General features: G+C 48.1%; 1 protein-coding gene across 3 annotated transcripts in view; it reads left to right on the forward strand.

The window, feature by feature from the left end:
- Nucleotides 1–26,846, forward strand: part of ANKRD52 (ankyrin repeat domain 52) — a 387,356-nt gene that overhangs the window by 256,584 nt on the left and 103,926 nt on the right. For all 3 annotated transcript variants that reach the window (XM_078686163.1, XM_078686164.1, XM_078686168.1), the window contains exons 20-22: nucleotides 10,563–10,680; nucleotides 11,292–11,511; nucleotides 12,229–12,316. In XM_078686163.1, coding sequence (XP_078542289.1) covers nucleotides 10,563–10,680; nucleotides 11,292–11,511; nucleotides 12,229–12,316 — 426 coding nt within the window. The remainder of the gene's footprint in view (nucleotides 1–10,562; nucleotides 10,681–11,291; nucleotides 11,512–12,228; nucleotides 12,317–26,846) is intronic.

Genomic DNA, 26,846 nt, shown 5'->3' on the forward strand with positions numbered 1-26,846 from the left:
TTTCTCTTGGAAGTTACACGAAAGTTTCCCATGTTGGGTACCACGGGGCCGATAAATAAAAAATTGTTAACTACTGGTAACATATGTAAGGATATACGGAAGAGCATATACAGAGATTAGAAAGGGAGAACGAGATTACACTACAGCATAGGTGCTACCGATTATGATTCCAGAATTGTATTATACGATTATGAATGTACCAGACTGAAAGTATCATCCTGATTGGTTAATATGCCTTTATGTCAATAAAAGTTAAAAAAAAAAAAAAATTCTAACCCCTGGTATGACGATAGACTCAATGACGACAGGCGTACTATGCGAATGGCAGAGCGCACCTGGAGATCGGACCCTTCAGCACTGCACCTCAAAAGGCTTAAGAACAAGAGAAATGCCTACTTCAGGAAAATAAAGCGCACAAAGTTGGACTTATTCAGCCGCCAGTTGGACCAAGCAAAAAACAGGCCAAGAAAACTGTTCGAACTAATCAAGACCCAAACAAAGACACAACCCTTACAATCAAACAGCACAACAAGCGACACCCCACACTGTGAAGCCTTCTCTGCCTTCTTTAAGCTAAAGACTGACAACATAAGAAATGACCTCATCATGGATGTAAGTCGATTCCCCAACCACACCAGAATGGCTAACACTCAACCTAAAAACAAGGCATCTTGGCTGTACTTCGATACCTACTCGGAAGAAACAATACACAAACTGCTCTGCACCTTGAAGCCCTCTAATCACCTCACAGACCCTCTACCTGCTAATGCTGTAAAAGACTTCATCCCCTTGCTCCTCCCTCTCTGGACCAAAATCATCAACTGCTCCCTGCAACAAGGCCTCATTCCAGACTCCCTCAAGGTGGGGCAAGTCACGCCTATACTCAAGAAACCTACAGCTGATCCGTCTGACCTAAACAATTACCGGCCCATCACCAATATCCCCACCCTGGCCAAACTGCTGGAGAAATGTGTCCAACTCCATCTAACAAAACACATTGACCAATTTGACCTCCTCAACTCTCATCAATCAGGCTTCCGAGCGAAACATAGCACGGAAACAGCTATGACACACATAATTGATGTGTGATGTATTCCTATAGGTTCTGTATCGATCCCCCTATTCCTGACCCTGTTCTGGTTAACAAGTTAACTAGCAGCCATCCCATGATGCAGAAACCGTTATCTGATTAAGCCACACTACGGCACAGGAACGTGTTATCTGATTAGGTCATAACGCTTGCCATCTAATTAGACAAGCGATATTCCTCCAGCCCCTGATAAGGCATACGGAGTTCTCAAAACAAATCAAACCTATGACAACCTGGGAAAAACCCTGCGGCCATTGTTTTGATTTCATCGAGAACTTCAGCAAAAGAATGTGCTAACGACCAAGTCGTATGACATCCTTATTGACGTATCTATGTCCATCCTTACGTCAATCTCGGCACCTTACAGGTATAAATATTACCGGTATTGCCTTAAGCAAACACACGCGGTGGTGACGAGATCGGAGCAGCCAGACTTGCCGAAGCCCAGAGCAGAGCAGACCCCGCTGGCGCAGCCCCGCCTTCCTGACGCGCTGAGAACGAGACGCTGCTTTCTCCTGCCGAGAAATCCAGCTCCGGCGCTTCCGGGTAGCCCTCCAAATTCTTGATCGCAATGAGTCCTGCCTCCTCATCCTTCTTGACCTCTCGTCAGCATTTGACACGGTCAAACATGAGAACTTGTTGGAGCTGCTAAGCACTAGAATGGGTCTATCGGGAACTGTTCTCAAATGGTTTTCGTCCTTCCTTCACAACCGGTCTCAGAAGTTCAAGATCGACAATGTGCTATCTTCACCTGTGCCTGCAGATCTAGGTGTTCCACAAGGATCCTCCCTCTCCCCCACATTGTTCAACCTCGCCATGGAACCGCTCGCCACCTTGCTCCAAGCTGCCAATGTCCAATTCCATATGTACGCCGACGACACACAACTTTACCTAAAGCTTCAATCCCCGGAAGATATCAAACATCTGAATTCCACGCTTATTAACACTCAATCTTGGCTAGCCGATAATCACCTCAAACTAAATGCTCTGAAAACTGAGTTCCTACTCATCTCACCCCGGCGGAAATTTCCACCACCCAAACATGGCTCAATAACCTAACAGCACTCAATGTCCAACCCACCATCGTGGACTCAGCGAAATCCCTAGGCATCACACTCGACGCCAAGCTCAAAATGCAGCAGCACGTCAGCAAAGCCACAAAAGCAGCTAATTTCCAAATCAGCACACTGAGGAAAATTAAACCCTTCCTCCCTGCTGAAGACTTCCAAACTGCTGTACAAGCGTTAGTCATCCCTCGAATAGACTACGGAATTGTGGCCCTCAGCGGACTCCCGCTATCCACAACAGCACCCTTAAGAGCCTCCCTGAACGCTGCCGCGAGACTCATTACTGGCTCAAGAAAACATTCGCATATATCCCCAGACTTAAAGTCCCTAAAATGGCTGCCTTTTGAAGCCAGAATACAGCTAAAAATTGCAGTTATGACACACGCGGCCGTGCACCACAATGCACCCAACTACCTCGCTCAAAAGTTGTCTATATCAGGAGGTTCGAGATCCAATAGAAGTTCAAAAAATCTACTCCTGAAACCTCGTAGATTCCGGAAAGAGAAAACATACAAGCGCTCCTTCTCAGGAATGGCACCCAGGATCTGGAATGCGCTCCCTCCTGAAACCAGGCGTATCTCCTCCACTGCACTCTTCAAGAAAGAGGTGAAAACCATCCTTCTGGCCAAGATCTCCTGAACCTTATAGGTGCTGGATCAGAGACCCTGCATTGCTTTGTATCAATGCTCACCTTGTCCTTTGGCACTATACTTCTACTTGATGGGGACACTACTACGCTACTTTCTTACTACCGACCAATATATGATACTTGTTGGTTCACTGATTCACTCTCCCGATGCCCCCACTCAGTGCTCTCTCTATACTAAAACATTGGTATAAGCCTTCCACACACCCAAGGTGTACCTGAACACCTCTGTAGCGGGATCAATGACTTGTGCCGTCTTATATTACTTGTTTACCTGATTGTATATTGATATGTTTTATGTATGTTATTATTATCCTATCATGTTAGTGACTACTACACTGCTCCCATTACCTCTGTTCATTCCTACTGCCCCTACCCTGTCTTTGTGAAGCGCTCTGATATCTGTAAGGATCTTGTTCGCGCTATATAAAACTTTGAATAAATAAATAAACGTGGTAGCTTGGTCGAGCAGAGGGCAGTGCAAAGCATTTTTTGTACACGCTCAGTCAGCAAAGGATTTCACACACTCAAAGACTGCACTCCAGGCCAATGGTTTTTATATCCAAATATATGGTTGTTTTATTTTTAGAACAGACAGGCTTAAAAATATACTTTGCTAGATATGAGAACTCTCATTTAATTACTTTGCAAGGAAGCAATAAAGCTGGTGAACACAATAGGTACAATCAAGTCTAGACACACTTTAGCATTAAGCTCAATGGATTGTTACCATAAAAGTACAGTTGATTACAGTACAGATTACTTTAGTAGTTCCAGGACTAGATCCTAGATTCAGTCCTGGGGTCTAAAACGTTTGTTACTGTGGTGAATTTTCATGAATATAAAGCTGTTTTAAAAGTTCACACTTTTCAATGACAATCTGGCAATGTTATTCAATGGGAGAAAATTCAGGTTGCAGGTGAAGTATGATCGCGTTACTTTTGTAATCCAGTACTGAACTGAACTTAAAACAGGTAGGTAATTGCGTTTCAGTATTTCGTATGATTTTTAAAGAATATTTCACGTTTTCAAAAGTAGGCACTTAAAAGAAATTTTCATAGAAAAGCATACAGTGGGTTCCTATGGAGAAAATACAGATTACTAGCAAAACCAGTAAGGATTACTTTTGCAGTTCAGTACTGGGCTGCAAGGTACAGTACTGGCTTCTCGCCTGCTTGCAGGTGAGTACTTCGTAATTCGGACTTCGGCTGATTTTCTATGATTATTTGCAGTTTTCAAAACTTCACACTTAGAAAATCTTCGAGTCAGAATGCGTCAATGTTATCCAATGGCAGGTAAGTGAGTTACCGGTTTCCAGGTGAGCAGTTGGCTGGTGAAGTTAAGGTTCCGGGTATAGACTCAGGGGTCCCCCAGGGTCAGGTAAGTACAGTCGATTCCGCCCCAGCAGCGCAGGGCCGGCCGGGTGCAGAGGTAGGTGGGCCCAATGATATCCAATGAGGGAAAGGGGGCCTTCGGTTGGTGGCTGCTGGCTAGCAGGCCACGTGGCTGTGGGAGCTGGGCTCCTGGTCACTTGCTCAGGGCAAGGGGGGAAGTAGGATATGACAAAGGTGGCACAGCCAGTGGCACTCGGGTGGCTGGGTGATATTTGATATTTATTGAGTTGTATAGCGCTGAATCACCCATGAGGGTATCTCGGCGCTGGGGACGGAGGAACATAAGAACAGGAGGGAAGAAATTTAGAAGAGGTGGGTTTTTAACATCTTTCTAAATTGAATCAGATTGTGTCCTGAGCGTAACTGAGGAGGCAGGCTATTCCAGAATCGAGGGGCAAGATAAGAAAATGCCTTGCCACCACTGCGAGCCTTTTTGATTCTGGGAATGGTGAGCAAATGTTGGGTGCTAGACCTGAGAGTTCGTGACGGGATATAGGAGGAGAGCTTGTTGGTGAGATACATGGGGCCCTTGCCATTACGGGCTTTGTGAATAATACAGCCTATTTTGAACTTTACCCTTTTCTTTATGGGGAGCCAGTGAAGTTAATTGAGTAGGGGTCCAGAGGGTGTTCTAGATGGGGCATTGTTGGTGAGTCGGGCAGCAGTATTCTGCACTACCTGGAGTTTATTAATGACACTTTCGTTGGCCGAAAACAGGAGGGCATTACAATAGTCAAGCCTACTCAATATTAGGGCCTGCATGAGTGTTTTTTTGTAGAGGAGGGTAAAAGTGGAAAAATCCTACGCAGGAGGCCAAAAACATAGTAGCAGGAACCTGCGGTGGTGTTGGCATGTGTGTTATGTGTGAGTTTGTGATCAATTCTGACACCTAGGTTCTTAACCACTTCTTTGGGAGTTGTGCGGTTCCCAGCTCTTCTGGCCACCAAGTAGGTGACCAGAGAGTGGTAGCTCCTCCAAACAACATGATATCTGATTTTCCCCCGTTGAGTTGCAAAAAGTTGTTACGCATCCAGGCAGCGATAGATTTCATGCCTTCGGAAAACAACAGATCAATGTTGGGTGTATTTGTTAGAAGGAGCTGGGTGTCATCTGCGTTTGAGATTGGAGTAAACCCCAAGGACCTCATGAGTCTGGCCAGGGGGGTGACATATATATTGAAAAGGGTAGGACTTAGGCAGGATCCCTGTGGGACCCCCTTGCTTACTTTAGTAGTGGCAGATGTAAAAGATCCCATGGTAACTGTTTGAGTTCTGTCTGTAAGAAAGTTGGTGATTTGCTATGTCTTGGAGCCTTTCCAGAAGGATGTGATGTGAAATGGTGTCAAATGCTGCTGACCAGTCAAGCAGCACCAAAAGCGCTGCTTGACCGTTGTCAGCAGCCATGCGTATATTATCAGTAACCTCAATAAGGGCGGACTCTGTACTATGTTTAGCCCGAAACCCAGATTGAGAAATATCCGGTAGTTGGTGAGTTTACAAATAATTAGACAAGTGTCTATTAATGTGTTTTTCAATGAGTTTAAACTGTAGGGTAGAAGAGATATGGGTCGATAATTAGTAATTTCGGTGGTTGGAACCTTGGGGTCTTTACGTATGGGTTTGATTTGCGCATCTTTCCAAGCCGATGGAAGGCGGCCCTCCCTAAGGAAGCAATTCAGAATAGAGCAGATCGGGAGAGCTAGTTGTTCCGCAAATTTAGCAGAAATCCTGGCCGGGATGGTGTCCAAGGGTGAGCCAGATTTCAATGCTTCTATAAGGGATATAACTTCCTGGCCGGGATGGTGTCCAAGGGTGAGCCAGATTTCATTGCTTCTATAAGGGATATAACTTCCTTCATATGAAGCTGGGGAAAGGTGTGGAGGTGGGCAGATGTGGTATAAGTGTCAGGAGGGCAGACCGTGGGGGGAAGGGTAGAAGTGTTAGCAGCAATGATTTTCTGGTAGATGGTATCAATTTTGAGGATAAGATGCTCCGCGACATCATTGCATATGGACTGTGATGGGGATTCCACAGTGTCACATGCTGATGGGCTAGAATAGGCTTTTACTATTTTAAATAGCTCCCTGGAATTGGATCCAGCCTTCTCCAATTGATGAGTAATGTGCATTTTGCGCGCTGTTTTAATGTTGTTGTGGTAAGCTGCTAAGGCGCCTTTGTATTTAGTTCTGTCTTGTTCTAAGTGTGTGAGTCGCCAGGTGCGCTCCAGTGTTTTACTTTCACTCTTTTCAATACGTAGGGCCGGGGAGAACCATTCTGTAGTAGCAGTAGAGCTTTTGGGGGGGTGAGTGGCCGGTTTTAAAGGTGCTGCTTCATCCAGTACACTGGAGATAGTGTTGTTAAAATGGCTTAGTTGTTGTTCGACATTGAAATTGCGGGTGTCAATGTCCCATGTCGAAAAAGAAGAGGCACGGTGATGAGCTTTGATTTTATGCCAGGGTCTGTACCACCTATCTGTGAGGGGTATGGGAGAAGGTGAGATGGGGGGGCTTGTCAGATGGAAATTAACTACAGAGTGATCCGACCAAGTGAGCGGTAAAGTATCTCTATATCCAATGAATTGAGAGTTGGAAAGAATTAAGTCAAGGGTGTGTCCTGCTAGATGAGTGGGATCGCTGTTGAGCTTGAGAAGCCCCTGGGAAGCCCAGTTTTTGGCGTCCAATTTGTTTAAGTCCTCACTATGAATATTAAAATCTCCTAGAAGTAGGAAATTTCGGGTAGCAGCAATATGGGGGGCGATACATTCCAAAAGACGACCATTAAAGTTGTTTATTGGTCCAGGGGGCCTATAAACCAGTGCTCCTTTCCAACTCTGTTGGGGGTGTAGTTCAATTTTAAAAATAAGACATTCAAATAATTTTGAACAGAACTGGTCAAGTATGGTAACTGGTATATGTTCTTTATGAATTATGGCTATACCTCCGCCCGCTCGTTCTAGCCTATCAAGTCTTTGAATGCGAAAGCTGGGTGGGAGAGCTAGAGCTATCGCAGGAACCGCAGAGGGTTTATAATCCAGATTTCGGTGAGAAATCCCAGGGTGCAGGGTGCTCTTGAGCCATCGGGTGCTCAATGTTATCCAATTGGAAAGGTCAACAAGGAACAAAGGCTGCAGGCTCGGGGACGGAGACTCTCCAGGGCGACCAGCACTTCGAGAGGTAAGTTGGGATCATGAAGCACAGGTAGGTACCCCAAAGGGAGGCACATGGGGCTGTAGGGCGCCGGGTGCAGGGGTGTCTTTGGGTGTCGGAAAAGCTTACCCTCAACTGGTCGCGGTTGGGGTGGCCCCTGGTTCTCAGTCTGCAGGCGTCGGCTGGTTCGTCGAGGAGGGTCTTTGGGCACTGGACTTCGGGTCCCAGTCGCCGAGGGGACGACCTCGTGGTCTTGGTTCGTTGGGCCCGGCGGGTGAAGAGTGGGCTGGTCCGGAGCTTCCTGATTGGCACCAGGTGGGTTGTTGCAGCAGAGCCTCTGCTGATGGATGTCCCAGTCTTTAAGAGGGTCAAGGCAGGCAGGTCCTCCGGGTGTCCCAAGGTTGCTGTCCGCAGGAGTCGCCGGGATTAGGCAGGAGCAGGTTCCAGGCCGGTAGGGCTGGGGCCAAGTCAGTTGGTGTCGTCCTGTTGTTAGCAGCTGCACGGCGGGTCTTCTTCTTCTTGATCTTCTTTCTTCTTTATCTTCTTTCTTCTTTTCATATCGGGATCTGAGGAAGGAAGGTTCAGGGAGCCCCTAAATACTGAATTTAGGGGCGTTACAGGTAGGGCAAGGGCAGGGACCAATGGGGCCCTGTCCTGGGGTGAGTACACCCCCTAGCCTGCTCCTCTCCTGTGGGAGGGGGGCAGGAGCCTAGCTGGGATTGGGCCGGGCTCCCCATCTACAAGATGGCCGGAACCCGGGATCGTGCTTCACCTCGTCTCCCCCACCTGAGGGGTGAGGTTGGCACAGGCTGACACCCCCCCCCCCCCTTCCTGACGTAGTTTTTCCCACCAGTCTTCCGCCAGAGTGGGTGTTAGAACTGGTGGGGGCCAGTTGCTGGGTACAGCAAATGGTCTGGAGAAGCTCACAGAGGCGGCATGCCTTTGAAGCTTCCCCCCTGCCCATCCTGGGGGAGGAGACCTAGCACCTCGCCCAGGACGTGCATTGTTGCAGGCCCAGGAGAGCAGGGGCTCTCCACCCAGGGGTCCAGCCATATGTCTGCTGTGTGGCAGCCTCTGCAGCCACTCAGCCCAGACGTGGATTGTAGGTTAGGATTTCAGAGGGCATCTCTAAGATGCCTTCTGGTGCATTTTACATTAAATCCCACACTGGGATCAGTGCGGGTTTAATGTGCTGAGAAGTTTGGTACCAAACCTGTCAGTCTTCAGAGTAGCCATGATGGTGCTGTGGATTTCGTAATGACAACCTCCCAGCACCATATACTCCTAATGGCAGCACTTACAGTGCCCAGGAATGGCCCTGGGTACTGTAGGGGCACAGGGCTCATGCACCGGTGCCCACACCTCTGGCATAGGGCACCCAGCTAGAGGGGTGACTGAAGTATGCCAGGGCAGTGGGTTCCATGGGAATGGCCCACAGGAATGTGTTCCATGTCGACTCTTAGTTTAGTTCTGTACTTAGGCACTCAGCCTGCAAAGGCAGTGTGTGGGTGCCAGGGTACTGGTCCCCTGAGGGTGGCACAATAAGTGCTGCAGCCCTCAGGGGTCTTCTCTGATCACCATGCCCTGGGTACCTAGGGTACCATTTACTAGGGGCTAACAGGTGGCCAGAGATGCCAATTGGGTTTTTAGTTTCAGCACAGTTTTAGGGAAGGAACACAGACCCTGGGTACCTGATTGGCAGGAACCCAGGGCACACTCAGTCAAAGCACTTTAGCAGTTCAGAAAAAAAGAGGGGGCATACCAAGGCAAGAAAGATGGCACTTTCTCACACAATTTAATAGAAATGTTCTTGAATTCTTTGTTTCCCCAGAATACATGTGGTGGCCCAAGCCTTTTCGGTCTAAGCCCCAGTCATTTGGAATGCTTTTACCATGAGCTGCAACATATTCCCGATAATCTTTCCTTTAGGAAAGCAATTAAGACAAGGCTGTTTCCATAACGTTCTCCTTTTGTGGTTCTCACATTAGTTGGCAATTTAGCACTAAGAGACCTCAGAGTGGTAGTATGCTTTAGAAATCCTAAAAATGAAAAAACCCTTGTTTTTACTAACACCAAATTGTAAACGTCATAACGAATCCCAATTAGGGAGCACTTTTAATATCAACGTGTAAAAAAGAGCTACAGCTACTAAAGAGCGGTACAAAGAATAAGATTTAGAGGAGGAAGGAGCCCCCTCACAAAAAAGGTTTAAAAATTGAAGAGCATGAGCGAGCAGAAACCTAAATTTAACAAATGGATGAAAGAAATGGGTGGGGTGAATGCCCAAGAAATATTTATAGGGGGTCAGGATGAGGAGGGAAGGAGAAGGACTGAGGAGTGGTGAAAAAAAGGCAAAGGATTCAGTGGAATCACCCCCACAGACCATCAGTTATAAAAAAAAAAAACTAAAAAACACAGTGAAACGCCATCAAGTAACAGGCACTGCAGTACAGTACAAAGCCTTTGAAAGGAAGACCAACATTGAAAAAGGATGTATGCAAACCTTTTATGAAAACTGTCAGAGCCCCTTTTAAAAATTAATGGCATTTACATCTTGGAAAAGGCACGTAAATGCAATTTCCTTAAAAAATATATTTTATGCATTGTCTTAAAAATGGTGCATGCCATTCGTCTTGAAAATGTTGATCATATATTGGGGTGAAATGGTTTCTCAGAATAAGTTGGTTTTCTGTTAAATCACATACAACCACTAGGCCATCCAATAGAAATAAACTATTTATTTTGTATCAGCAAGAGTTACTTGTGCTATCACTCTGAGTCACCAAACCTCTGAAAGTTGACTGGAGGAAGCGCTCTATTGCTCTTTAACAAAAGAGCACCCTTGTGCTTCACAGAAACCAGCAGTGCTGACCTATTCCACACATCATTTAACAAGCACTTTATCAGAAGGGTAAGAAACTTGTACCAGCACATATATGCCATGTATGTTGTCGCAAATAATTTTAAAACATATTGATTGAATATAGGCTTTATTGGAGTAAAGGAAGGAACCGATCCTTCTAGGTCATCCCAAAAATTAGAGTATAAGAAACATTTATCTGCTCCCTGGTCAATGGTGTAGTTGCCATAGCTGCCACAGATTGAATTTGAACTTGACCTTTGCGTAAAGGTGCCTGTTACTTACTTGGTCTTCAGGGATAGTGTTTTAAAAGCTTCATCGCCAACCATTAATACTCGCCTCCTTATTCTCTCTCTAAAGGACTCCTCTGATGCTGGCGGTCATGAATGGGCATGTAGATTGTGCGCACCTATTGCTAGAGAAGGGAGCCACTGCAGATGCTGCAGACAAGAGGGGCAGGACCACCCTTCACCGCGGGGTAAGTAAGCATGAGTTAACAGGACCTTGTTTTACTTTGTTGACCCAGTCTTGCTTTGTTTCCCCGGTCTGCTCCAAAGGTAGGAGTATATAATCTGGTCAGCCCACACTGGCATGGGATGTGGTTTCTCAATTTAGAAGTTGAGTTGTACATTGGATCTGCAATGCAGCATTTCTGGATTATTTTCGCCACACCATTTACTGTGGACTGGACAGAGTTATATCTGCTCCCCTGGGCAGAAGCCGTTGACTTGTGAGAGTGTTTAATACTTGGCTGTGTTATCCTGTAACTCTTGATGCATGGGTTTACATGCAGAGCTTCCATTTCTTCTGCCGTAGGAGCACAAAGGCTGAAGACTGATGGTTATCACTGCTTCTGTAGCATTTGGCCCTTTCAGTGACTGGGACTCTGAGGCTGTGAATGTACTTCACTGTTTGTTTGCATTTGTGCAGCATAACAGTTCATCAGATCATACGTTCTTCCAGACTGATGATTGTTGCAGTGCTAGTACTGTTTATTGTGCATCCTCTCTATGTCTGCTATTGTTGAAGTATAACTACCTGTTTCTGCTGAGGCCCTTATTCACTGGTGCTCTTGTTTGTGGTGCACAGGCGATGACGGGCTGCGAGGATTGTGTGGGTGGGCTGCTGGACCACGACGCCTTTGTGCTGTGCAGGGACTTCAAGGGACGGACTCCAATCCACTTTGCAGCAGCTTGTGGCCACACTGATGTCTTGAGGATGCTGCTGCAGGCTGCCATCTCCACAGACCCCCTTGACTCCGTGGTGGACTACAGCGGATACACACCAATGCACTGGGCTGCTTACAACGGTATGGCTGGGATATCTGTACGTTTCAAATTCCATAATGCCATTATGTGTTAAAGCAGACAGGTTCATGTATTCTCTTTGCTGAACCCTGATGTCATGGCGCCCCCCATCTTCTGTTCATCATCTCATTGATTAGTGGTATTCTCAGCATGCATCAAATCTTTTTGCTCTCCTTCTGTCATCCTGTATAGTTGCATCTGCTGATAAACCTCCCTCAATATTGGTATTCCACAATCGTACAGCAGATGCGGACAGGTGACGTCTGCTATTTCTTGCTGCATCTTCTCCACTATACTTGCATGTTCCTCTACTGCCTTATTTCACTGGCACTTCTTTTAAGTATGTCAGGTTTGTGCAAATAGAACTTTTTGTTGTATTTGCGAGTGGCACATTCTTAACAGAATTACTTTGCTTTTGTGTAGAGTAAACATCTTCTTTTACTTGTCGATACCTGAATCCCTTAAAAATCTCGATACGATTGTCTCTGACTTGTATTTCTGAGCACTTTCTTGTTTTAGAGTTATTTAACCAGAATGCTCAGAAACAGAAGGCACAGATACCTTTTAGTGTTACTTTAGTGTTGCACAAATCAAAACTAACCATTACCATGGCAACATTGACACAAGGACACATTGAATGGCTCAGCAAAATGAAAGATAGTTTAAAAAAATGCTTTTTACTGCTCATCCCAGAATATTTTTTAACTTTGTCTTTTCAGGGCACGAAGATTGTTTGGAGATGTTACTTGAACACAATCAGTTTGCCTACCTGGAAGGAAACCCTTTTACCCCATTGCACTGTGCCGTGTGAGTAGTTTCCTTTCTTCACCTGTACAACATCTGAATTTCCAAGTTTTAAGAGATGAGAGGAGTCTGTATTGTATTTGGTTCAGTGGAAGAGATGTGGCGCTGCGGCCAGGGCGACTGACGCTGGAATCTGGGGACCACGGTTCGATCCCCGGCTCCGGCGGCAGGTTAGCCCAGCACCATGTGACTCTGGGCAATAGCTCACTTAATCTTCCAGACGGCCCCCAGCGCCTAGAGACCCTTACGGGTGATTGTGCGCTTTACAAATGTGGACTTTACTTTACTTACGTTTCTATTTGAAACTTAAAAAAGAATTCAGAGAATCTTGGCCAACATCGCTTTTTCCTCGGGAACTCTGACAACTCTGCTCCAATGCAAAAATGTTATCCGTATGATTCATGATAAATGGATATACTGTGTTATTTATACCACCACACCATTTGGAAATAGTTAGTATTTTCCTTTTTGGGTTTCGCCTGCCGAAGGCTGCGCTCTGCGCAGCTTTTCGGCGCAGGCGAAATCCATTGATTACAATAAGGACTTCAGGAACGTCCCCCGGCTCCCATTGGCTAGCTCCATAAATGGAGGCTAGCCATTGGGAGCCTGATCTGTCCGTCAAGGCCGGACCAGATTCGGGGGCGTTCCCGCGATTTTTTCGCTCTCCACCCACTTCGGATCGTCATCGCGGCGGTGGGTGTGTTTTTTTTTTTTTTCTTCGAGTCGGCCTGTTTTCGTTTTTTTACAAGTGTCTGTTGTTGGAGTTGGCTGCAAGATTCGAGTTCCCACGAGGCAATCAGGTAAGGAGCATTTGGTTTATAAATGTGTTTTCACTTTGTTTGTTTTTATCCCGTTCCCGACCCCCCCCCTCCCGCTGTCCGTTCCCGACCTCCCGCTGTCCGTCTAACCGTTCCTGCCCTGCCCCCCCCCCCCCCAGTCTCTCTTGGTGTCTCCTCCAAATCGTGCACTCACTCCCTTACTCAGAGTAAGCCACACGCTTAACCACTCACTAATTCTCACAATGACTCACATATTTGCTTGCTGAATCCGCCCCCTCCTTAAGTCGGCGCCGGCTTTGATGTGAGCACTGGAGGGCCGTGTGGGCCTGCCGCAGGAGGAGACTTGAGCTGAGAGCTGGGCAGAGCCGGAGCCTCCAGAGAGCTCCAGCAGCGGAAGCAGCAGCAAGCACTGAACGGAGCTCTCTCACTCACAGGACAGCACGGGCACCCCGCACCCCCTCTCAAGAGCAGGCACCGCGCGCCGGGGGAGACATGGAACATCAGCTGCTGTGCTGCGAGGTGGAAACCCCATGCTGAAGGCGGAGGAGAACTGCCCGCCGTCCGCTTCCTACTTTAAGTGCGTGCAGCGTGAAGTGCAACCCTACATGCGGAAGATCGTGGCCACCTGGATGCTGGAGGTTTGTGGAGCAAGGAGTGCACGTGCCACATGACTGCCACCCAGGTCGAATCACCCCTGCCCCCCACAACCCAGCAGAGTAACATTATAAACACACACTTATGCTAGGGGCGCACCGAACTTGCATACATGTGGGGCAACCCCTATCCGCCGCTCTGTAGAGCCTGGCCCCCTTAATGAAGAGTGCCGGTCAAACCTGCTTTGGAAGCCGGGACTACACCCAGTGCCCCGCAGTCTCACCCCCCAGTAACCGGGTCTGGAAATACTATAAATGTAGTTTTTAATGTAATACCATGTACACGTATGCAGCGCTCCCCGTGCCAGTATTACACGCCATCTTTGATGACTTCTTGTTTCCAAGCAAAAGTTTGCTCCCAATTCTGTAAAAGTGGATAAATGTGGGTTTTTTGGGGGGGTTGCATTGGGGTGTGAGGGTCCTCCCTATGTGGCCCTAGGTTAGAACAGCCTGTGCCCCACTTCAAGGGGACTTTCCCTTGTTGAAGGCTGTGTTCTCAGTCCTTACAAGCAGAACATGCTTGTTTGGACTAAACTTGCAAGGTCGCAAGTCCAAAGAAGTTCCAAATGAGGAGCTCCTTTGAGGATCCGACTCTTGTACCCGGCTCAGTTTGAGCTCCACACTCAGGGGTACATTTTGATGGGTCGGATGTGACTATTTCTGACTTCTAAATATATTTGATTAATTTTTTAAACTTCGGCGAGCTCCTTCCTTGCAAATGTCGCATGCTTTCGGCAGGGACCTGGGGGGCACCCAAGGGCCTTTCAGATCGGGGGACCCCTTGCTCAGACCCCTTCTTAAACAGCACAGCTCGGTAGAGCATCGCCAGTAGTACATTTTCATGTGATTTTGGGGTTCTGACATTTTTTTTTTACATTTTTAAATATTTTTTGAAAAGATGACGTTGGAAAATGTGACTTGAGTAGAGCAGGATTAGACGCCACCTTTGTATAGAGTGCAGCGCACACTGCACCCAAACTGCATTGGAAGAAATAACCTTTAATAGTAGGGAGTGCATAGGGAGTGGAGAGTGCATAGGGAGTGGAGAGTGCATAGGGAGTGGAGAGTGCATAGGGAGTGGAGAGTGCATAGGGAGTGGAGAGTGCATAGGGAGTGGAGAGTGCATAGGGAGTGGAGAGTGCATAGGGAGTGGAGAGTGCATAGGGAGTGGAGAGTGCATAGGGAGTGGAAAGTGGAGAGTGCAGAGTGCATAGAGAGTGGAGAGTGCATAGGGAGTGCAGAGTGCATAGAGAGTGGAGAGTGCATAGGGAGTGCAGAGTGCATAGGGAGTGGAAAGTGGAGAGTGCATAGGGAGTGGAGAGTGGAGAGTGCATAGGGAGTGGAGAGTGGAGAGTGCATAGGGAGTGGAGAGTGGAGAGTGCATAGGGAGTGGAGAGTGGAGAGTGCATAGGGAGTGGAGAGTGCATAGGGAGTGGAGAGTGCATAGGGAGTGGAGAGTGCATAGGGAGTGGAGAGTGCATAGGGAGTGGAGAGTGCATAGGGAGTGCTTAGGGAGTGCATAGGGAGTGCAGCGTGCATAGGGAGTGGAGAGTGCATAGGGAGTGGAGAGTGCATAGGGAGTGCAGAGTGCATAGGGAGTGGAAAGTGGAGAGTGCATAGGGAGTGGAGAGTGCATAGGGAGTGGAGAGTGCATAGGGAGTGGAGAGTGCATAGGGAGTGGGGAGTGCATAGGGAGTGCAGAGTGAGTAGGGAGTGCTAGAGAGTGCAGAGTGAGTAGGGAGTGCAGAGTGAGTAGGGAATGCTAGGGAGTGCTAGAGAGTGCAGAGTGAGTAGGGAGTGCTAGAGAGTGCAAAGTGAGTAGGGAGTCCCGATGGAGTCCCGGTTGACCTGTATAAATCTAACCCCACTCTCTGGTGCCCACTCCTGACCCAGGTGTTTAATGCATCAGTCCTGGAGAATACCCCTCCCACTTGGAGTGAATCCCTAATTCTACCCATTTATAAAAAGGGAGATAGAGGCGAGGCAAAGAACTACCGCCCTATCTCCCTCCTTGATTCCTCCCTGAACATTATGAGTAGGGTTCTCCTGGTAAGGCTGGAGGAGTGGGTAGAGGAAAACAATATCATGGCTGAATCCCAATTTGGTTTCCGCAAAGGTTTGGGGACAACGGAGCAGTGCCTCAATCTTGACCTCCTCATAGGGAAATACACGAGAGCGAAACAAGGTTCCCTATTTCTCTGTTTTGCCGACCTTACGAGCGCCTTCGACCTTGTGGACCATAAACTTTTGTGGTCCACTTTATTGGCCATGGGCACCCCTCCGGCAATCATCCACTTTCTGGCTCGCCTCTATAATAAGCTGTCGGCCCAGATACGCTTTGGTTCGTCGGGTGAATGTACTGAGAAAATCAAGGTTAAGTCAGGCATAAGGCAGGGCTGTGTACTGGCCCCCCTGTTATTTTCCCTTTTTATCAATTCAATGGAATCTGAACTTAAGAAGGTCCAGGCAGATTCCCCACAGGTTGGTGGACTTCCCGTACCAGTTCTGCTTTATGCCGACGATACGGTGCTCCTCTCGCGTACTCCTAATGGGCTACAGAAATTAATGAATACTTTTTATAATTTTATTAATGAGAAGAAATTGAAAATAAATAACACCAAGACTTTTATTATGGCCTGTGGTAAAAGGGTGAAGTCTGTCATGCCGTTCCATTTTAACAATCATAATATTGAGGTAGTGGATAGGTTCTGCTACCTCGGTGTTACCTTTAATAATAAGGGGACTTGGTCCCAGGAGATCTCAAATGTTAATGGTAGAATGGCCAAAAGCTCATCTGGTATTTTTCGCTTTGCTGCAAAACTAGGGAGCCGCCGTATACCTGATATGGTAGACATTTACAGGCATAGATGTGCGTCTATTGCTCTGTACGGCTCTGGTATTTGGGGTTATAGTCAGCATAGGGTATTGCAAAATACCGAGAATGGGTTTCTTTGAAGATTGCTTTGCCTACCTCCTTCGGCACCTACCGTATTGTGCCATAGTGAGGTTTGTTTGAATTATCTGACTGATCTGATGGGATTAAGACCTCTTATGGTATGGCGGTCAACTTGGGCATAAGAAGAGACTACTTTTTCTAGGAAAATTATCACCGATTGTTTGAAGTTGGACAAAGCCCTTAAGATTCCTTGGCTAAGCTATGTCTCTTCCACCTTTGGTGATGTATTTAACCTTGACATCTTTAAGGATCCTTATTGTGTCGTTACCTTATCAAAAAAGGAACTTAAAGATGTTTTCATCCAAACTAAGTCTGATATGCGTAGGTTAAAGAGTATTGCCATGTCCACCTATGTATTCTATCATACCATTAATCCAGAAGTAAAGGGCATGCCTTTGTATCTAAAATCCATAACTAAACAGTCCCATCAGTTTGTTCTGACACGATTCAGACTTGGTATTGTTCATAACTTAGTTGCCTTCCCTGAGATGAAACATCATAGCCATTCCCCTTGTCCCTGTGACGGTCAGACTAGGCAAAGTACTCTGCATTTCTTGCTTATTTGCCCATTTTATATGCATCTTCGCCGTCTCTATCTTAGACCTATGTTTTTAAGATTTTCAGTGTATACTATAACCCAAGCCATGGAATTGTTATTTGCACTTGACTCTGCAGACATCTGTTTTTTTACTGCTACTTTTTTACTCAAAGCCATTTCTCACAGGAAAAGTCTGGTGTTTTAACTTCCCGTAATCTTTTCATTGCTGAGCTTTTGTTTTTATTCTTATGTTTGTATTGTGTTTTATTGTACGCTTTTGTGATTGTTTTTAATAGTCGAATAAAGCTTGAAATGAAAAAAAAAATGATGAGTAGGGAGTGCTAGGGAGTGCAGAGTGAGTAGGGAGTGCTAGAGAGTGCAGAGTGACTGCAGAGATTAAGCTAATGGCAATGTAAATGACAATGCCATGTATTTATCTGTTTTCAAAACCAACACATAAATACAAATTTTGTCATTTACAATGCCAATAACTCTAACTTTTCCAAAGGCGAAACCATTGCATTGTAAATGCTTGTTTAATGGGTAAAGATGCTTGTTTCTGGTCTAGGGAAGACCTGGCTTGATAGTTTTGCAGCGTGAATTTTCTGGATTCACTATGCTCTGCATTATTCCGCCATCTAGTGGTTGGGTCTGGAACTGTAGTCTTCTCTCTTTTTTAGGTCTCGCCTGTGTAGGCTGCGCATGCGCAGTCTTGCTGGCGAGATTTAATGATTTAGAGGGTCTTTCTGTATCGGGCTTTAAGCCCCGCCCCTCTTTCCCATTGGCTGGCGTCACCGTTTATGCTAAACGGCCAGCCATTGGGAAAATGGTGTAGATGACGTATACTTTTCTCTTTTACAGACAGCCCACTTGGACGGGCCCGTCTGACTTCCTTCTGCCGTAAAAGCTTTCTTATCTTTAAGGGGCTATGTGTTTCAAACACATGGCCCCATGAAGATAACAAACCTTTCACGATGGAGGAAAGTGAAACCGGACCGTGTTTGTTTTTCTCTTGCAAGTAGTTCTTTTATTGAGTATTTCCCCACAAAATTGAGGCGAGTCCCCATCCCGGAGTTTCTACAATCTTGGGAAATGGGCTTCATATCTTTGCAGATCGAGTGCAGTTGTTTTACTGAATTACCCAAAGCTCTTACCGTCAGTCTGTCCCAGACATTAGGCGGGAACCCCCGGGTTTCAGCATTACCCACAAGAAGGCCTGGCAGCGGGGAACGGGCGCATGCCAACTGGCCGGTGGCACCGTGGAGCGTCAGCACATTCTTGCCTAGAAATCCCCGGCACACCCCAGAATGGCAGATGGCGGCCCTTGTCCCGCAGCTGCCCTCAGCTGCTGCCCAGCAGCCCGAGAGCTCTCCATATGCTACAATTAGGCAGGTCTGGGGTCAGAACGGCAGCCTCTTGGCCACTCTGGGCTGCTACTTTCAGTTACTGGTACCCGAAGCGCCATTGGTCTACAATTGAGCCGGGTCTAAAGCCCCGATGGTGGTGGTAGCTTCAAACCTGCCATAAACAAAAGCTGCACTGCACCCTTGTTTCCAAGAGGCTGAGTGAGGCCCGGCTGACTCGCGGCCTGTCCCGCTCCGAGTGCGCCCCAGGCCCCGCGAGGGGCAAAGGCCTGGGGCCTGGGGCCGGCTCCCCTCCCCTTGATGTGGCCGCCTGAGGTGCGAGGCCCGGTGATAAGGAAGTGACTGCGTCGCCGCCGGACGCCATGTTACTGGTCCTGGACTTCCATTTTTAGCAAGTGCATTCTGGGAGTTGCATTTTCTTGTACTTCCGCCAAACCTGTGGACTTATAGAACTCAACTCAGATTTGTAAAACGAAAGGCAGAGACTGGAAAAAAGGTTTCTTGTCGTGCTAAGATGGCTCGAGCTGGTGACCCAAGTCATCTCGGGAGCCACAAAGTAGCCCCGTGGCAGATATGAGTAGGGTGTCCACATCTGTTTTTGTTTCCCCTCAGGTGTCCGCAACTCTGCATTTATAATGGATAAGAGAAGCAGGCAAGTAAAGCCAGGGCTTGGCTAAGGATGGTCACGTGGCTCCGTGTCACAGGGTCACAACCATTCCAGCTCTGACGCACGTTTTAGTTTAGGAAATTGTGTTTTGGGCATGTTAGTCCTGTTAACTTTTAGAAGTTGTAAGCTGCTGTGAATGTTATATGAACACCCAGGGCTGGAAATGTTGCGTACCAGTGAGCTGCAGCCATCGCAAGCAACCAAACCATGAATGGAAAATGACCCCTTGATTCGGGTTTCAAGCCGCTACGAGACCGCGTGAGATGTTTGCGCTGTTCTCTTGTACGGTACTCAAGGCTGAGAGAGCGTTTGTGACTGTTCTTGGAGCTGGCGACGAGTGCACGTTAACTGTAGAGCTGAGTAACCGGAAACAGATGGGCTTCACAGCCGGTATCAGCCGTAGGCAGGCAGTGAGGGTAACCTCCGCCAGGAACCCTACGAGGAAGAGAGTCCACCTTTCCTTTGCGCTCTTTGAAACCCCCAGTAGTGACCCTTTTGCAGTGATTTTGAGTCCCTCTGCGGATGCAGCTTTAATAATTGCAAATTGCTGCTATGTTACGCTTGGAGATATGACAACTATTAACATACACACTTGTTGATCCCTGGCCCTGTTAATAGCTGTTAAATGATCTACTCATATTTCATACTTACCTAATCAGCTTTAGAAGGATGACAGGCTGCGTTTCTCCACCAGCATTCAACCCTGCTGTTTTTAAGCAGAACTTCCCTGCAGAGGCATTAACCAGCTGAGCTGTCTGAAGCACTTCCAGATCCGTAGAACGCATATTTTGCTAGTATGTTGGCCTTTTTGTGGGGCACTTGTAACTGCCACCTGGTTTCTGAGGGGTGTGCATGTGTGTCGATCTCTGCGCGGCCTGTTAGATCTTGCTTTTCGTTTTTTCATTGAGGGAATTCTTGGCTATTGAAATGGCTTTAGGCAAAAGAATGCCGCAAAAGCACTTGTGACCTCTGCAGCAGCCCAGCCAAAAAATACAGTGCTCTCTGAAGACTTTTCTGTCAGAGGCTTATTGGGTCTTGTCAGTGCTTCTAAAATCAAGCAAAGACGTGTACATGTCAACTTTGCCAGGTAGTACTTACTATCCAACACTCTTTTATCCTCAGTCTCTGAGAGAGCAGCCAGGAGTCTGTTGGAAATCTGAGCGCTTAGCAGCCTCTTCAGGTATATAAAGCGCTATACAAATTCTAGAGAACACTAATACTGTGGATTAGCCTGCTTCTAAGCTTTTATATGGACTTCCTATATGTGGCATGGGAAAAGGTGAGGTCTACAGTAACCACGGCGGATTTTGTCTACCCCTCCCCCACCCTTAAAGGTGATTCCTGCGGATCCTGCATAGGAAAGAGGTGCAGCATTGATGCCTAAGCGGGGATCCCGTTTCAGTGCTAACAGCAGGAACAATGCAGTGAGGGGCGAGTCCCAACCCCCCCAGGAGTGACCAGTTTATTTCTAGCCAGCCTCACGCTGTGCTTTACTCAGGCCCAACACTTTGAGCATTTTCGGCCTCTTATACATTGCCATAATTACTTTTAGGGCCATTCGTCGACCATTTGTTTAAAAATGTGCAATTCCGCTCTCAGATTGCGGTACTCTGTGGTGAGTATATTTGACTATTTGGAGGTTCTCAAAAATCCACAAACATCAGCAAGTACATGTAAGAAATACATTCCCCGGAGTTTATCTACAAAATCCATAAGCTTTTGTTTTTTCTTCATCTGCATTTTTTTCCGAGGTGGAGTAATCCACTTGTGTTAGGTATTATTTGCACAGTGTTCCTAAACTTTTTTTTCGCCATAAAGGTGCTTGAATTAGATGTCAAAAGTACTGGTATTGTTTGTGAAAACAGACCAAGTGAAAACTTTGCGAAGGGTTCCTCATCGAACCCCCACCCCAACCTTTCTGGGAACACCCAGGTGGACCCTCTACTCTTTACTGTTAGGGAATATGGCAGATTTTATGCTGTAGTAAATTCTGCCTGCTTATGTGAGATTCTCCTGTTCCCAGTTTGAATCTTTGGACTCCTGTGAGTGTCTGCAGAATAAACGGCCTTTTACGCTTCTCAGCACAAGTTAGATGCTCAAAGAATGTTGTGATCTGGGCCATTTTGTTTTGTAAAGTACAAACCAAGACCCTAGGGTGTTGTGTGTCCACAAACACAACAGTGCCTTCGCTAAGCAGGCGCCCCGTGTTAATATCTCCTTTCAGTGACCGCTGCAGGACAGCCAGCACTGTTTACCATGGATACGCCTCAACATTCCACCTTGGAAATGTTTCCATCCGAGGCCAGCAAGGTTCCCCCCGGCTGTGTGAGCTATTCACAAAAGTCCCGGGGCAAATCACTTCAGTAGGGAGGAGGGGGGAGGGGCCGATTACCCCTCCTCCCTGGTCTTCATTTCATGTGTCTCAATGGCGCAGCAACAAGATCTCACTTTAGAAAGACAAATCCAATTTGTGTCTCTTCTCTCTGAATTATTTCAATGTTATTCATTGATCCTTTGTATGTTTTCTTGTCGGTCTCATATTTTATGCATAATGCTTGTTTTTTAATGTGAAGAAAGACATGCTTCTATGGTAGAGTATGCAGTCAGCCACTTTAAAAATCAATAGGTTGCTATAATGCGGGGCTCACTCGCATCACGAAACACAAAGCGTTTCATCGTTAATGGATTTCTTATGTTCGAGGCATATGAGCTGCAGATCGTACACTTTTGCAATAGATCGCCACCTGGTGTTGGGCTCAGATGATTGCAGGTTGTTGTCTTCTTGGAAGAAGTCTTTGTAGTCACGAGATAGGTGACTCCTCCCATGGACAATACCGCGCATGGTCATCGACTCCATCCTCAGATTGTTTTTTCCGCCACTGGGTTCGGATGAAAGTTTTCCGCTCCGGCTAGAAAATACTTTTTCAGCATTTTCGAAGCATGAAACTTCATGTAAACATTTTCGACATCGAATAGACTTTTCGACATCACCAGCTACATTCCGGTGCGTCGACGCGGGCCGTTGGGCCTATCGGCGCAGTACGGTCTACGCATCATGGACAGAACTCCATTCTAGAGATGCCCGGAATGTCGAGCAAAATTCCCTCATAGCGACCATCACGAGGTTTGCAACCTCTGTCTATCGCCGGAACACGTCGAGTCGACCTGCACAGCCTGTGCATCCTTCTGATCGAAAAAGATCATTCGGGATCGGAGGGCCTCGTCGCCGAGGAAGACTCGCCTGATCTCCAGATCATTTCGGGGGCAGAGGACTCAGACGACTCGATTCCATCTCGGCAGCCCGTGAGTACTCTTGCCCCTGCACAACATACTCTACCCAAGCCAAAGGCAGCGGTCGGCACTCCGCCCATGGGGCCCAGTCGAGACTGAGAAGTACCCTCAAATGCCCCGCCTTCGGGCTCGGCTCCGAGGAAAAAGACTACGCCTTCCGGTGCCTCGGCACCTACGAAACCACATGTGCCAATTCCACCTCCACCATTGGCACCAAAACATCCTTCAACACCGAAGGACTATTGTGAGAAGTTGGCCTGATAGGTGATGTTTCCAATTCTGGAACCACCGGTTATCAGACCAAACAATCCCTTATGGTGTCTGGTTGTAAGTCAACCTTATTAGACAAGCTATCCTAGGGGTAGCATGGACTAAGCAGCCTAAAGGCTTAACTTAAGAGGTCGTGTTAAGCGAGCTGTTTTACCACATACAATCCTGTAATATCAAATGAAAGGACACCACACAAGTATATATTATAAAAATATATGTATTTATTACTAAAAACAATCCCCAGTATTCTTTATGAATAAAGGGGCACAAGCGTTAAATCAAAAGCACAGTTTAAACATACAAAGTTGCACAATTATGGATGAGGGCGGGGGGCCACTCAAACCATATACTAAACAAGTGGTATAAGAGATACCAATCGAACAGTGGTTAGGCCTAGGGCCTAGGGAATCGCTGGGAGCAGTCGGGACAAGCAATGCTGAAGTCGGGAGAGGCCCACGGGATTCGGGTGCAGTGCGGAAAGCGCACGCATGCACCAATGTTAACCAATGGTGCGTAAAAGTTGTAAAGTTAAAGTTTAAGGACACTTCCGCTGAACCTAGAGGAACAAAACTTAAGACACAGACCCTAGAGATGTGTACCAGTGTGGGAACACCGGCGGAGCAAAGTTACCTCACCCACAGGAAGCGGGTGCACAGGGTCGCAGTTGAGTCGGGTTTCGTCACGCAGGCTCTTGGTGCTTGAAGCTGAAAGGGCTGCAGGCGGGGTGAAAGAGAAGTGTCCGGTGGAGTCCAAGGGTGGACTCAAGTCGAAAAGTACCTGAAAGCAGAGGGGACAGAGTCTGGGTCACTCAGCAGTGTCCAGGGTGGAACCAGGACTTAACCAGGCAATGTTGGGCGCAATCAGGCGGTCGTCGAGGAGCTTCTCTCCGCTGTCACGTGGGCTCTGGGGCATCTACGACGTCCAGGAGCAGGTCACGATCTGTCCCACGCAGGCTCTCGCCGTCGGCGCTGTCGGCTTCAAGATTGGAGCAAACAACACTTGGCAAAAGCAATCCACGCGGAACCGGGAGATTGCTTCTCACTCAAACCAGGAGGGTCAGAGTGGGGGCACCTTTTCAGGGGAGCTGGTGCAAATCTGGAGCAACCAGAATCGCAGGTCGAATTTAAAGTTTTGTCGACACAGGGGCCACAAGCCGGCTGGCAAGTGACCGGGCCAACGCGTTGAGCCAAAAGAAGCAGAAGGGCCCCACGCAGCACTCGTCGAGTGTGGAGGGCTGAACTTCGGTGCAAGTGTGGCTCAGGGTTGGGGCTTCTCAAACCCCGGTGTACAGCTTCGAGGGTCACTCGTGGGCTGCACGGTCAGCGTCTCGTGGTCTTTCCAAGATGGCGTGCCCCACGCTTCCGGTCGCCTCCACGGGTCTCAGCTCTGCAGGGACTGTGGATCGGGCTGTTGGAAGGCAGGCAAGCTTGATCTCGTCGATCTCTGTCGCTCGAGTTCCGGCGGGAACTGCGACAAAGCAGACGTCGATGGCTGGATGGTGCCTGTTTGCACAGGGTGGTCACTCCTTGACCACAAGGGAGATTCTTCGGGCTTCTACGTCGAGTAGGATGTCGAAGGGTCCAGAGTTTCGTTTCTTATGTTTCATCAGGATAATCTGAAGTGCATTGGCACTGCTCCCACTCTTATTCGAATCTGGGGGGCTGGATTACCTGCTAGGTCCCCTCCTTGATTGCGAATTTTGTAGCGCTGGTGTAGGAGAGTAGGGTCTGCAATCCTATGATCACCCAGATTTTTGCTTTTTGCTGCACTGGTTTACGACTTTCCCTGGCTGTGGGCCTGCTAATCAGACCCACAGCCTAGCTGTTCTCTCTATCCAAATTGTACTCAGGTACTGAATTGGCACTTGGCCCTCTCCAAGTCCCTGTACCCAGGGCTGAGGTGCACCCAGAAGTCTCCCAGGGGCTGAAGCATGTATTATGCCACCCCTGGATTGACTAACTAAAACTGACACAACTGGCTGCACGACAGCTGGGGCAAGGTGGTGTACTCACCCTTTGCTTTAGATATAGTATACCTATATCTAACCCTAAAATGGACACACAGATCTCCTATCAGTCACTCCTATGGCAGGCCTTAACAATCCTGAAGGCAGAGTGCTTGGAATCGTGTGAGATGGTGCTCTGGCATGAGCTGAGCCTGTCTGCGGCTTTCGGGATCCATCCCTTAGCCGTTTCCATGATATCGCATACCATATACTCTTAAGTGCATTATAATCCTCGCGGTTAAATGCCAACTCTGGTATCGCTTTATCAAAACATGTCGAGTAAGGTGTCATACGAATTGGAATACTAACCCCTCGCCAATTCTGGCGACGGGGTTAGCATTCCACCCTTCTAGAGGGACACGACATGCATGTAACCTATAACCCGGTTAAAAGTCAGACAGAGCCTTAGCATCCACAAAATGGATGCTGCCACCGAGACACAAGTCTGCCCTCCTGCTGCTGGGAGTCCTCCCAGAGCAGGAGATAAGGACAAAGGGTTTCCTGCCAGGGGCGGTGCCAGCACCGTCCCAGACAGGGTTTTGTGTATTGTAAGTAGGCAGGGCTTTAGAGGAAGGTGACTGCACGTGGCACCCCGGTGCTCACTGTGCATAGGCTGGCTGGAACCAGTTCCAGGGTCACTCCAGACCCTGTGCTGGGGAAAAGCCCGCCAAGGAAGTGGGTGTAACCACCCCCCTCCTAGTCCCACCCATAGGGCAGGACTTAGTCGCGTGCCAGCCCCTTTTTACAGGATAAAGGTAGAGACTGGCCCCCTTCCAAATCAGATCATCTTTGAATCCTGAAACTACTTTCTGCGAAAGGAACTCAAGACTTCTTCCTAAGATTTCTCCCTTGTGACTAAGGAGTAGTCACCCTGCATCCGCAGGCACCATCCAAGAACACTGCGGTCTGCTGTAAGTCCTTCCTCCGGAATCCGACTGCCCAGCTCGACGAGAACCGGCTTCCCTGGCACCTCTGACCTCTACCCACCTCTACAGCCCAGCTGAGAACCGTGGGTGCGACGAGACCTCAAGGGACCGGCCATCTGCAAGACTGCACGACTTCTTTCCAGCAAGCCCGCCGAGTAATCTACTGGTGAGTGCTTTGGGGTCCGAGAAGCCCCGACTCTGAGCAGCTCCAGCTCCGAAGTGCAGCCCCCCAGCATCTCCACGATCTGCGTGGGGCCCTTCTGCTTTCCGCTGCTCACCGCGTTGTTTGGCTACTAGCCCGTTGGCTTGTGGCCTTCCTGACGACGCCCGACGACATTTCTGCTGCTGGTCTGGTTGCTCCAGACTGGCCCTTGCTCCCTTCCAGAAGAGGAGCCCCCTGGACCCTCCTGGTCCACTCAAGACGCCATTTTGAGTCCACCGCGTGGGCTTGAATTAGCCAAGGCTTGTTGCCCAATCCTGGGTAACTTCGACGCCAACGACTTCATCCTTCGTGGGACAGCTCGCACCTCCATCCTGGTCGCCGACAAACGCCTCCTGGTCCGAGAGACTGCAGAGCCCAGCAGTGCCCACTCACCTGACTGCGGTGACTTCGCCCGGTGCCATCCTGGTGCCCACTTAATCACTGGCTAGTGATTCAAGAACTTGGTCCCCTCTGCTTTCAGGTTTTCTTCTTCCTTGATCCAGGCTTGGATCCATCGAACTTTCCTTCACTGGTCGCCTGCCAGCAACTTCTTCCTTCCAGGCTCCTGGTCCGGCAACGAGATCCCCGACGTCTTTTCAGACCTATGCAGCTGCAGCCCCTGGGCTAGGTAACTTCGGCACTCCGGTGTCCCAGCATAGCCTCACTATCCAAGGGTCAGGATCCACTGTCGTTTTCTCCCTACCAGGTCGGGTTCGCCCGTGAACACTAACTTTGTGAATTCTAGCTTCCATAGACTTTGTCCCGCATCCCGCGTGAGAGTGCACACTCTGCACCCGAGTCCCCTGGGCCTCCTAGTAGTAATCTAACGATTCCCTAGTCCAGTCCTAGCGATTCCAAAGCCTATTAGAACTGTTACTTACC

Source organism: Lissotriton helveticus, chromosome 1_1 (assembly GCF_964261635.1).
Source record: "Lissotriton helveticus chromosome 1_1, aLisHel1.1, whole genome shotgun sequence".
Lineage (NCBI taxonomy): Eukaryota > Metazoa > Chordata > Amphibia > Caudata > Salamandridae > Lissotriton > Lissotriton helveticus.